The sequence below is a fragment of the Dermacentor silvarum genome, chromosome 11 (assembly GCF_013339745.2).
Source record: "Dermacentor silvarum isolate Dsil-2018 chromosome 11, BIME_Dsil_1.4, whole genome shotgun sequence".
In the NCBI taxonomy this organism is placed as follows: Eukaryota; Metazoa; Arthropoda; class Arachnida; order Ixodida; family Ixodidae; genus Dermacentor; species Dermacentor silvarum.
Genome location: NC_051164.1, coordinates 71,062,004 through 71,075,805, shown reverse-complemented (window position 1 = coordinate 71,075,805; position 13,802 = coordinate 71,062,004). Strand labels below are relative to the sequence as shown.

Sequence of the window (13,802 nt, the reverse complement as noted above, 5' to 3'; positions counted from 1 at the left end):
ATGTATAATTTGAATTAGAGTAGACTCTGCGGATCCTTAAAAAATACTTACTCCTTCCCGGATTGCGGTTTGTCCTTAAAGCTCACCCACCTAATGCCCTCGTTTGTCTTGCTGATGTATTTCACTGCTTCTTCCGTCAAATTCACCATCTGAGATATGCCTGGGAGAGAATTAGTTATTGCTTAAAAAGAAGTATAAATATTAGGTAAAAATTTGGAAGCTTCTTATGCTACACTGGAGCGAGATATATGTGAAAGCATATGCGATGATCCTCCGGGTGTCGCTATATGTGGCGCGTTTATATTATCCACTGCTGTTTGCCTTTGTTATTTTCAATGTTACATACAGTCGTTATGGCTCAAACCCGAGCACCATATTCAGCGACCACTGAGTGTAGCGCATGCCAGCTACAGAAGTGCGGCACGGGTGAGGCCTGGTACACACACGTATGCATCTTTTAGGGGCTACAAAATGTTTCATTCACTGTGCTGTATAATTAGCAAGTAGGCGCGCGTTCTTCAACCGTCTCATTGTCAACGTGCTTTACCTTCATCGCTCTCAGTGATTCCGAACGTGCAGCGCATAGCAGACGTATCTTAGACAACGCAGCGTCTTCATGCCACCTCGGCCTTACGACGACGTCTATCGGTTTCTTTGTACACAGAAAAAGAACACTCACAAATCATAGCCAAAGGCAGCGCCCGCTGCCCGGATGTGTCGGCCACAGCATCCCCACAGCGGTGAAGTTTGGCGACCTCTGCGTGGGTCCCGCTCTTCGGACAAGACGTAGCTTTGCGAGTGTTTGTTTTGCAGATTGTTGTAAGCAGCACCATCCACCACAATGCAACACGGGCGAACTGCGTCGAAGCGGGGAGAGGCGACCGCGCCACACAACACAGCATATCTAGTCCTGGCGTGCGCGCGCCTTCAAATCAGACGTTACTGGCCCATTTCTGTTCTCAACGGTGGGGTTTCCGACATCTCTCCTATACTTGTAACTCCTCTGGTTGACGTAGAATGTTTCCGCTATAAAATCTTGAAGCTGGACTAGTTGATTAATTATTCTACAGGTACGGCTAACAGACAAAATGATCTGACAAAAAAAAAAAAAGAAAGTGAGCGAGGACAATGCGAAAAAAAAAAAACAGTAAAAAAAGAAAAAAAAACTGTTTACTTGGAATTAGCGCGTTTAAGAAAGGTTGGACAAATAAAATTTATTTTCTTCAGTCTGCATTAGGTGTATGTTTTCTTTAATCTGCCATGTGTATTATGCAAGCATGTATTATATACGTTTCCTTGATAAATAGACCCAATAGAATAGTGACGTAAACACTGCATATATCATGAATATCAATTGGTACTACAACTTCACGTAAAAGTGTGTTTATGTTTTCTGGGACTTTGTATCCTGAACCTTCCCTGTAGAACAACACTCATTGCTCAATAGCTGTAAGCGTGTAAAAGCTTAAAAAATACATGGACGAAAGTAAACACGAGATACACGTAGAGCCATATTTTTATCAGTTTTTACCCTCAAGCTTCCACTGAAGTACGTATACATACCGACGCAAGTGGTGTAGGTCTTGGTGCTGTCCTTGGACAGCGCTTGGCCAGACCGAATACGTCGTGGCTTATGCGAGTCGCACGCTGACCGAGACAGAGAGCAATTAAACCGTCATGGAAAAGGAGCGCTTTTCTATCGTCGGGGCACTTGGCAAGTTTGACCCTTATTTGTTTGGTCGTTGTTTTGACGTAGGGACCGACCACCGCGCACTGTGCTGGCTTTCGAATTTAAAAGACCCATCTGGCCGCATCGCTCGCTGCGTCCTGTGAATCCAGGAGTACAACATAACCGTGGTGTACCTTTCTGGGCCTCTTTCCCACTCACCGCTGACGCCAGAGTTCAGTTGTGAGTCCCCCTGTGAGCGCACGTTGTCGTACCTTGACTTTGACACTATTGCTGCTCAACAACACAATGTACCCTGAACTGCTCCTCTTTTTGACGTTCTCTCGGATACCTCAACAGTTGCGACCTCTCGAATGCTTTGGCGAAAAGCTTCGAATTTTGCGATCCGTGATCAGCTCCTGTACCGATGCAACTATGTCCCAGAAAGACTTACGTGGTTGCTTGTCATCATAAGAGCTTCAAGATTTGACATCTGCTTATCCCCAGTATGGCAATGGCGGCGTTTTCAAGACGTACGTACGACTTCGGCACTGCTACTACTGGCATGGAATGAGCTCTTACGTTTGTAACTTCTTCCGCTCCCGCCGTGAATATCATCGTCGCCAATCTCCACCCCACCTCTCAGCCAATGAACTCAAACGCCTGTCATGCGTATCCCAACCCTTTGATCATGTCGGTGTCGATCTGTATGGGCCACTTCCTTTGACTAAGTCCTGAAACCGGTGGATTATAGTTGCCGTCGATCACTTAACAAGCTAGCACATATTGCTGCCATTCGAACTGCTATAGTGCAAAAAATCGCCACTTTTACGGAAGGTAGGGCTAAGGGGTCGAATTCCACGATGAGCGGCCGTTACACGAAATATGGCCGACACGCGAGATATTTCTTTTCTCGCATGATATGTCTTGGTCTCTGCATATCGAACTAACATGCAAAAAAGCCCTTCGACGCCTTGGTTATTTGCAGCGCATGCTCCGTTCCACACCAAAATACACTAGGCTGATAACCTATATAACCCTAATACGTCCGATATTGGAGTACGCGTCTATCACACGGAATCCCCACGATAAAAAAGACGTCAAGGATTTAGCGTCAGTACAGAAAAAAGCTGTTAGGTTCATCTGTCGTCGTTATGATGTATATTTTTCACCCTCTTTCTATCTTTCTGACCTGAATCTAATCACACTCCAGAAACGTCGCCACTTTGATTGTTTAAAGTTTTTCCACAGTTATGTAAATTCACCACATTGTCCTTCTCAAGATTACATTTCATTTTCAGCCCCCTCGAATACTCTACAATATCAGGCTCTAAATATTGTTCCGTATAGTTCTCGTACAGACTTGTTTTTGTACAGTTTTTTCCCTCACACGATTCAGTGCTGGAATGCTTTGCCCGGAAATGTACGTGAATGCCGTTTAGATGAATTTCTCACTGCTATTTCACAGTTGTAATGTATATGTATAATTCATTGTTCTTTTCCTAGTCCTGCTATAGCAAAGTTTGGCTGCAGTATGTATGTATGTATAAATAAATAAATAAATAAATAAATAAATAAATAAATAAATAAATAAATAAATAAATAAATAAATAAATAAATAAATAAATAAATAAATAAATAAATAAATAAATAAATAAATATGGTCTTCAAGCCTATAAGCTTCAGTAGGCTTGAAGATGAATTTTATTGCGATGGCATAAAAATACAAGTGCCGTAGTACTTAAGTGTAACAGGAGGAGGTCCTGAAGTGAAAATTGTCAGGGGGACCTTCAATTGATACGACATTCTTGATTTCAAGGCAGTTTCGTCGAAAAGCAATTGGCGTAGAAATGATAAGAAAAGCATAATGGCAACCAGCAGTATAAAATAAAAACAACAGCACAGTAAGCATACATTAACATATATCGGTGCGAAATATATGTGCATCGAGAGGGGAACAAAAATGAAAACAAAGAGAACAATATGTTTAATAAGTCTAAGCACCAACTAGCCCGAAAAGTTCTTTTGGTAGAACATCATGGTCACTGCGTGATTTTCGAGAATACTGAAACGGGATTTATTCTTGCGTTAAAGAATCAGTCAAAGAGCTGGTTTATGCCCACGATGTTGCGTTTATATGTCCACGTAAAAAAGTATCCAACAAGTAATGTGCTAAGGCAGTCCCTTTGTTTAACCACCTCGTGCCTCTATGAATTGTGATAAGTGCCGAATTTTCCGGTTATATGAGTGGGCAATCATATCCTCGCAACTTGCCGGTATTCGCTGGGATGCTCGTGTTGTGCGTTGTCTTGGTTAATTATCAATGACCAATTTCGCAACAGTAGTTCACACTGCTTGATTACACACTGGAACTGCATACAGTTCAAGAAAGGAATGAGAGATAAATGTACGTTTCTGCAAGAGCTACAGTCTACAATGGGTTTGTACCCGCTAAGCGAGTTTATCAGCTTTAACTCATTCACTGCGCGCCGGAAAAGTATACAATTTTTCCACATGATCTCGGCCGAATTCGCACGGCGCTCCGGGTGGGAGCGAACGTAGTGTGAAAACTTATTTGTCCCGCTTGACGGGCCATGATGTTATCTTTGCAACTTCATGTTAATGGATTTTCAGCAATTACAAGCGTAGAGTCTGTTATTTTTACCCATTTATCAAATAAAACATAGTAGGTACGATTTTAAAGAAGCATTACGAGCTAACCATGTTACACGACAACTTCTGTCACGTTTTCTACAGTTTCAAAACGTTACTCAACTCATGTTTAGTGACACTGTGAAACTATAGAAAACGTGACCACCTAGAGTGACTTCCTAAAGTGCGGCAGCCTCGCATATGTTTCATTTTCGTTGTGTCGTCTTTTGTTGAAAACTGTACTTTGTACGGGTTCCCAAAGGAAATAGATGCTGCAGTTTTATTTCATCCAGATAGGTTTTCAATAGCGTATGTATTAGGCTCAAGTTGCAAGACATTAGATAGGGATGAAAATATTGCGCAAAAATATATTTACAGGTATTTAGAAGATAAGGCGAGTAGGACACGCTTATCAGCAGCCAAGATGACGAGCAGCAACCTTCATTGGTGACGGCCTAATGCTGGAGTTTTCTTCAACTGTCTGGTGGCATTATCCCTCAGGCAAAAACACTCGCGTCATCCGGGCACGTCGGCAGCATCAGCAAACGGGTTATACGGCTTTGGCCCAGCAACGTGAACGACATCCTGGTCGGGTGCAGATATCACCGATGGATTGGCCTGCGCAATCTCATACGTTACGTCGGTGGCTTGACCAACAACGTGGTTGGGGCTCATTGTAGCATGGCAGAATCTTCGCTGAAAGATCAACTCTTCAAGTTGGCAACCAGAGGAGCACTAGAGATTCAGGATAGTAATAGGAATACGTATTACGGCAGTCGTAGTGGAAATTCTGTGACGCCCGCGACATCGTAAGGCGGTCGTGAGCGATACGACGCGCAGTTTTTGCCCTTGGGACCGCATCTTGCGCCTATTTCGATGGTTGTTCTGGAGTGGCTGGTAGAAAAATATTCGTGGGTAGTCTCAGTTCATTGCCAAAAAGGAAGATAATATGGTGAACGGGCCGCACTATCATGGCGTGGCGAATTATAAGCAAATGTAACAGAGGGTAATGTAGCGTCCCAGTAGTAGTGGTTGGCGGAATTGCAAATGGATATCATGTCGGTTAAGGTGCCATTCATTCGCTCGGAGACGTAGTTTGTGTGGAGTGATAAGCACTGGTGACCTTCTCTTTTATGGAACATGAGTGGAGAAGGTCATCAGGGACAAGGGACAAGAAGGAAGGAGCGCGATCGGTGGGCAGCTGGCGAGGAGCTCCGTAGTGGACTGCGGAGCTCCTCGCGGACCAGTACACCTAGTCCACATGTGTGGGCATTTCGCTTGCTGCTGAAGCGCTGATTGGCTGAGGCGCCTGACTCCTGCTGACGCGCACCCCAGCCGAGCCAAACAGAACTTCAACAGCCGATGAAATTGTTTTGTCCACTAGGTGCACCTCTTACAGAATACATCTCCCCAGCTGTCGAAGCAAAACAGTTCATATTTTTTGGTATATTTCGCTTGGTGAAAAAAGTAAATGAAAGAAACAAATACTGGGGTTTCTCACGCCACAAGCACACTCTGATTATGAGGCACGCTATAGTGGGGGACTCCGGATTATGTATGACCATTTGGAGTTCTTCAAGGGGAACCTAAATGTGAGTACACGACCAGACAGCACATGCAATATTACGTCTTAACTGAGTTCTTATTCGAGATAGATTGTGATTTTGGCTAAATGCGTTATGTGTGAAGGCTGCGTTATTACAGAAATAAACGCGTCCTCGCTTAATTCATTACCTTCTATGAGACGTGGCACTATTAAACCTTCTGACGAAACCGTTAAAGAGGAACACAGGTTACACATTAACGGCGTAAGAACATAAAAGTAGTCAATAGAAAACTGCAAAAATAGTTTTCGAATTTGAGCAGACGGAAGCTACCTTACCTTTACTTGGCACAATGTGAAGCTGTAAAAAAACAAAAACAACCAGTTGAATGACAATCAGTTGAACGACAAGGCAGAATATTTCTTAATTGCAAAAAAACTTAAAGACTGCTTGCGCTCCACCATTCCCTCATTGAGTAATAGTAATGATGAAGAAATTGACTTGAATATTTGTTCAGCGTTAGAGATGTCCCGTCAAAAGCCTGAATTCGTAATTCAGACTGCTAAGCGTACCTCATCTAGTCCCTGGTAGAACAGTGAGTGCACACGACTTTATCGCAGAAGAAAAGGTGCTTGGAAAGAACTTCTGCATAATCAGAGCCCACAAAATTGGAAGGATTATCAATTTATTTCGGCAACTTTCAAACGTTGGCAAACACGCAAAAGATGAGTTGGTTGGTAGCAACTTTATTGATACTCCTGCATAGCTTTTGCTGACGGTACGATAAAAACATTTAGATTATCTACCTAAATCCAAACACAAACGTGCTTTATTTTATTACCTTCGTTCTAGGAACATACTCCCAATGAGCGTTAATGTAGACTCAATTGTCTATACCTCACAGGAAATGCAGGAGGCCTTAGACCTATTGGCTAAAGGACTGAAGAGCCGGTTCACAACGCGCCTTCAAACTTCTTTTTTTACTCCTGCATTCTCGGAATACAAAGAGATATCCTATTCGGAAGTAGCACAGGGTCATGTTACGGTTGCCAACAGCGCCTGGCCCGGACGGAATAACAAATGCAATGTTAAAGATTTTCTTCCAAGAAGCCCCAAGTGAATCTGAAGTTGCTAAACTGCTCTATTAGTAACGCATGGATTCCACATCAGTGGAAGATCGCTAAAATTATTCCGTTACTTAAAAAGCAAGGGACAGGGTATACTATCGACAGCATCAGACTTATTGCGGTGACATCAAACATAGTGAAACTTATTGAAAAAGTGCTTCGCGGGCATATGATAGAGTTTATTGAGGAAAATCAATTGTTGAGTCCCTGTCAAATTGGATTTAGATCTGACTATTCAATATGGCACGCGCATGTAGACCTTGAAAGTCGCATTACCATCGCCAGAGAGAAAAAAACACAATATGCGGCTTTAGTTAACTTAGACATATGTAAAACCTATGACAGCATTTAACTTTACAGTTTTTACAAATCGGTTACAGGGCCATCACTTTCCAGGATATATCCAGGAATGGGTGCATGAATTTTTAAAAGACAGGGAATTTTTTTGTTTTCGAAGCGGCTATTCTTCTAGTCAACACAAGCAAACAAGAGGTGTGCCTCAGGGATCGGTACTTACACCAGTATTATTTATATTTTACTGAGCAGAATCCCCGTTCACCCAGGTGTCAGTACTTATGTTTATGCTGACGACATTGCCGTTTTTGGTATGGCTAGTGACATATACTCGCTTTGCGAAATTTTGCAGTCGACCGCAACTGGAAGATTGCTGGATAGCTAACACTTAAACCTGAATGCTAATAAGTGTGCTATCCTTGTTTTTCCCGTTAAAGACCCAGTATACATATCGCTTAACTATCATCCGAAAGATATCCCTCTAGGGGCACGACACCGCTACGACAATGGGACGCTCACCGCTTCTGTTGTTACAGTTCCTCCTGTTCGGGCTGACCTGCCGTCCTACCGCCCTTCTCGAACATGGCTCCGTGGGTGTGCCGCGTATCTTGGACGCGCATGCGTGGTCTTCTTGGACGAACCCTGTCAACGACGGAATCATGGATCTACCTCAGACCATGGGGGCGCCTGTGTGGTATGCCACACCAACTTTGGCTGACGACGGAATCACCACCTGGCAACGCGGGCAATGCACCGGCACGAACATCGGATCCGGCGCGGGATATAAAAGCCCGCCACAACCGCTATCTGCTGGGCACGACACCGCTACGACAATGGGACGCTCACCGCTTCTGTTGTTACAGTTCCTCCTGTTCGGGCTGACCTGCCGTCCTACCGCCCTTCTCGAACATGGCTCCGTGGGTGTGCCGCGTATCTTGGACGCGCATGCGTGGTCTTCTTGGACGAACCCTGTCAACGACGGAATCATGGATCTACCTCAGACCATGGGGGCGCCTGTGTGGTATGCCACACCAACTTTGGCTGACGACGGAATCACCACCTGGCAACGCGGGCAATGCACCGGCACGAACATCGGATTCGGCGCGGGATATAAAAGCCCGCCACAACCGCTATCTGCTGGGCACGACACCGCTACGACAATGGGACGCTCACCGCTTCTGTTGTTACAGGTTAGTTACCTGGACAATTCCAGCGGTTTTAAGTGTAATAATTGCTGTCTAATAGCGGTGTCGTGCCCAATTGAGCTCTGTGACAGTGTCAAGCGCGCGCTGTGCTGCATTGTGCGACTTCATGCCTATTTCTGTGTCTCGTTGCGACTGATGCTGTCGGGGGACGTCGAACTTAATCCTGGACCTGAAGATTCTGTGTTAGACATTGTACGCAGGATAGAAGCAGGCCAAACTGCAATTTTGGTGGAACTTAAGGGGATAAAAGAGAAGCAAGACGCCACAGACGCTGAAGTGAAATGCCTTAAGGACAGAGTCGCTACTCTCGAGTCCACCCTTAGCTTACGTGAAACATCTGGGGCAGTAACACCTGACAGCATCCAGTCATTTTCACGCCAGTTAAAATCAATAACTTCAAGGTGCGAGGACACCGAAAACAGGCTACGTAGATCAAATTTACTGTTTTTTGGCATCAGCGATGAGGCCGGTGAAGACTGGGCGACTTCAGAGCAAAAAGTCATCAAACTCTGCGCTGAAAGGTTGGAGCTTACTTTATCAAGCGACCAATTTGAACGAGTGCACAGAATTGGTCGATTCGCTCATGACAAATGCAGGCCAATAATCGCTAAGATTGTCACATTTAAAGACAAACAGAACATTCTGGCTTCTGCAAGGAAGCTAAAAGGCTCCCGCTTATCTATTCGTGAGGATTTCGCGCAGAGCACTCGCTTAGCAAGAAAAAAACTGCTAGAATATGCAAGAGCACAGGATAAACCGTGCAAACTGTCACTTGACAAAATGCGGATTAATAACAAGGAATACATGTACGATGTTGATACTGACACCGTCGTACTATGTAGCAGATAGCTAAATAAATCTACGGGTGCACGAGTTCCTAAACTGCCCCTTTCTACTGACTCATCTCGCTTGCTCACATTATCGTACACTAACATACGTAGCATACTAAATAAGCGCGATATATTCTGTTCTTATATAGAAGATAGCAATCCTGACATTCTAGCTCTAACGGAAACATGGTTGCACCACGATGTTTCAGATGATGAAATTTTTACACAAAGTGACATATTCAACATTTATCGGCATGATCGCAATGATAAAAGGGGAGGTGGTGTCCTGCTTGCAATAAATAAAAGGATTTCGTCTTATGCAGTTGACACCTCATCCTCGCTTGAGATCATCTGGGCTGCCTGTCAAACCACTTGCGGAAACATATTAGTTGGTGTCTGTTACCGCCCCCCTGAAATGTCCCTTCCATTTGTTGATGATCTACGCGAAAGCATTACTACTGCCATGCAGAAATGTCCTACTAGTTACGTTTACCTGCTTGGCGATTTCAATTTCCCCCAAATCGATTGGCCGTGCTTGTCATCTTCGTGCAAGCACGCAACCGATTTCATTGAATTAGCTCTGGACTTAAATCTTTCTCAGGTAATCAATCAACCCACCCGTGATAATAACCTTTTAGATTTGGCACTAACTACTGCACCTGAAACCGTGTGTCCCGTCTTAATTTCTGACGGTTATAGTGACCATAAGCTGCTTCAGATAACGCTTCGGGTACCCATGTTATTTACTGGATTTCAGTATAAAAAGATTCGCGATTATAACAAAGGTAACTACGTTGCGATCAACACCGAACTTGAGTTATTTCTCAATGACTCATTTTTGCCGTCTTTTCCCCAACGTTCCGTTAACGAAAACTGGATACTTTACAAAGACAAATTACTCGCTCTTGCAGACAGATATATTCCGTACGTTTCGGCAGCCAACGACAAGACCAAACCATGGTTCAATAAAAAACTGCGAACACTTCGTAATAAAAAAAAGCGTCTCTACCGCAGTGCGATAAACCGTGCAACCGAGTCCTCGTGGAGCAAGTACAAAACTTTTCTTAGTGAGTACACTGTTGCCTTACGCACTGCTAAAGACAAGTACTTCGCTCACGATTTACCTTCTCTTCTGAAGACTAATCCGCGAAAATTTTGGCAAACGATAACACCCGACCACAGTTCCGATATTTCCTTGCTAGACGATAACCAACAACCTCTTTCAGACGGGGAATGTTCTTCACTATTCAATGCATTTTTTTCTTCTGTTTTTACAAGGGAAGACCATTCCGATATTCCTGTGGTTCCGGATTTCGATTACCCATTCATGGCACCCATAAATATCTCAATTGAAGGCATTGTTAGCCTCATTAACAAACTTAAAAAAACATCTGCCTGTGGTATTGACAATATTAACACTAAGCTATTAAAAAACACAGTATCTATCTCAAGTGTCATTCTGTACCATATCTTCAAGCAGTCCTTATCGTCTGGTGTATTGCCCGTTGACTGGAAGATTGCGAAGGTTGTCCCTATTTTTAAAACTGGAGATAAACATAAGCCTGAAAACTATCGCCCAATATCGCTAACATCTGTGTCATGCAAACTGCTTGAACACATAATCGCGTCGCACATTTACTCGCACCTAGAAAAAAATAACTTTTTCTTCCAGAAACAGCATGGCTTCAGGAAAGGTCTATCTTGCGAAACACAGTTACTGGAATTCACCACCGATCTGCACTTCAGTATGAACAACAGTCAACAAATAGACGCCATTTTTCTGGACTTCTCAAAGGCATTTGATCGCGTTGCTCACTGCCGGCTCATTTCTAAATTATCTCATCTAGGTATCGACTCACTAACCCTTTCTTGGCTTAGAAACTTCCTATCGCTTCGTAGCCAATTTACCGTTGTTAACGATTGTCCCTCTTCTATTACGGATGTCACGTCTGGTGTACCACAGGGGAGTGTCTTGGGGCCTCTGCTTTTCCTTATATTTATTAACGATCTACCTTCAAACATTTCCTCTAGCATACGACTGTTTGCCGACGATTGCGTTATTTACCGAGCGATTAATTCCATTAACGATCATACCACCTTGCAACATGACCTTCACAGTATTACCGACTGGTGTAACATATGGAAAATGTCTCTTAACCCCTCCAAATGTAATATTATATCGTTCTCACGCAAGCGCACTAGTTCCATATTCCCATATAGGTTAAATAACACGAATTTGTCACGTACCACTACCTACAAATATCTTGGTGTGAACCTCACTAGTAACCTTTCCTGGTCTTCGCATATTACTACAATTTGCGCAACTGCATCTAAAACGCTTGGCTTTCTCAGGCGCAACTTGCAAAACTCAACTGCTGACGTGCGTAAGTTAGCATACCTGACGTTTGTACGCCCGCAATTAGAATTTGCATCTGCTATATGGTCACCATACCAAGAGTATTTAATAACCATGGTTGAACGCATACAGAACAGGGCTGCCCGATATATCACTCGGAATTTTAATCGGACCTCCAGTATAACGCAGATTAAGCTCGATATTTCTTTACAGCCCCTCGACATCCGCCGCAAGATCGCTTTGCTCTGTCTACTTCACAAATATGTTCATTCCGATAAGCCATGCATATTACCCCTCGAAACCCCCGCCCGTACGTCCTTAAGATTACATAATCATCTTAGCTTCAAGCGCATTTTTGGTAAAACTGCTGCTTTCAATTTATCTGCTGTACCTCGTGCCATATCTCACTGGAATGGTCTTCCCGATGAAATCGTCTCGATAACCGATCGTAAAAAATTCCGTGAACACGTGTGCGCGCGTTTTGCTTAATCTCCTATTTGCTGTTATGCTTGGGCATTCGGTGCTTTGTTTTGTTTTTTAGTTCAGCCACTGTACAGTTGTAGATTTATTTTTGAGTTTTTTCCATTGTACTCAACAGTTCATTGTTACATTGCCCCCCTTACTCAATGCCCGACAGGGCCTGTAAGGTGTTTTCTAAATAAAATAAAATAAATAAATAAGTATATAATCACTAAAGTACTTTGGAGTTATTTATAACGGAAATCTTAACTGGTGGCCGCATATTGAATATCTTGCGACAAAAGCAGCTCGTACAATGGCCATTTGGCGCAAGTTGAGCAGTCGAAGAACAGGTATGCGAAGTAAATCCTTTTTGATGGTATATAAAATGTACATTTGTCCGCCTTTGGAATTTGGCGGTGTTTTATTCTGAGGTGTTCCACCATACAAGTTTCGGCCGCTAGTTTTATTAGAATGACCAGCACTACGTCTGTGCTTAGGCTTTTCAAAATACGTAGCAAATGCCATATTATATCTGGAAGCGAGAATCATACCCATTTTACGCCGATTTAACCTTCTGACCGTTCAGACTTTCTTACGACTACATGAATCACCATTAAGCCGTCCTCAAATAATTTTCATCTCCGATCCAGAATTATTTTTTTCCGTTCGTTGGGCCAGGTATCATAGACCACAGATTTTATTTGTGCAAACATTACTTGCAACAATAAATGTGCAAATTCGCGATGTGCTTCTTAACAATACGCATTCAAATTACCCGGAGATCAGGTTCGACGACATTTTCCCTAACCAAGCGAAACTACTACTGCTGTCAAACTGACCATCACGGAGAGGCCACTAATAATTGAAAAGCGTCAATGCGAGCTTTCCCGTGGGAACCCCGTCGACGTTTGATTCCCAAGTGGCCACCCGTTGCCTGGTGGGCGGGGGCCATCAGACAAAATTGGAGGTGGAGCCCGGCGGAACGGTGCCCCATCTGGGGCGGGATATTGCGAGCTGGTCAAAGTTGCGAACTGGTCAAAGTTCGTGATTGGTCAAGAAAAACTGCAGTGAATTCCCTCATCGAGTGAAAGGGGGAAATTAACGGCATAAAAACCGGAGCTTGAGTGTTGTGAGGGACGCTCGACCATGTAGACGCTCAGACATGTAAACACTCGGACATGCAACGACTTAGCATGTAGTAAGCTTCGATAAACATGGAGCCCTTGTTTTAAAATATGTAAAATATCCCCGTGGGGTACTTCAGAAGCCACCGTCTTCTCTCGTCTCGTCACTCTTCTCACCTCACCGCCCATTCTCGCCCACTTCGACCCTGATGCCCTTACAGAATTGCGTACAGATGCCAGCGGTCATGGTGTAGGTGCCGTCTTAGCCCAGCGTCAGCGTGGCCAGGATCGCGTTATTGCTTACGCAAGCCGCCTCCTATCACCATCGGAGCGCAACTATTCCATTACGGAAAGAGAATGCCTTGCTGTTGTCTGGACAGTTGCAAAGTTCCACCCTTACCTTTACGGTCGCCCTTTCTCCGTCGTCACTGACCAGCATGCTCTCTGCTGGCTCTCATCGCTAAAAGATCCTACAGCCCGGCTCGGTCGAGGGGCTTTGAGGCTACAAGAATTTTCATATTCCGTGGTGTACAAGTGTGGCC

At 43.9% G+C, this 13,802-nt stretch overlaps 1 protein-coding gene across 4 annotated transcripts in view; it reads right to left on the bottom strand.

Moving 5' to 3' along the window:
- LOC125941628 (uncharacterized) overlaps positions 1-13,802 on the bottom strand; it is a 141,206-nt gene that overhangs the window by 112,888 nt on the left and 14,516 nt on the right. For 2 of the 4 annotated variants that reach the window (XR_007464498.1, XM_049659352.1), the window contains exons 3-4: positions 6,201-6,222; positions 52-160 (exon numbers count right to left, since the gene is read on the bottom strand). The exons of 1 other annotated variant lie outside the window; for it this stretch is intronic. Coding sequence is in view for 2 of the 3 variants with exons in the window: in XM_049659352.1 (XP_049515309.1) it covers positions 52-160; positions 6,201-6,222 (131 nt within the window). In the remaining variant the exon portion in view is untranslated. The remainder of the gene's footprint in view (positions 1-51; positions 161-6,200; positions 6,223-13,802) is intronic. One more of the 4 variants, XM_049659350.1, reaches the window with a different exon arrangement.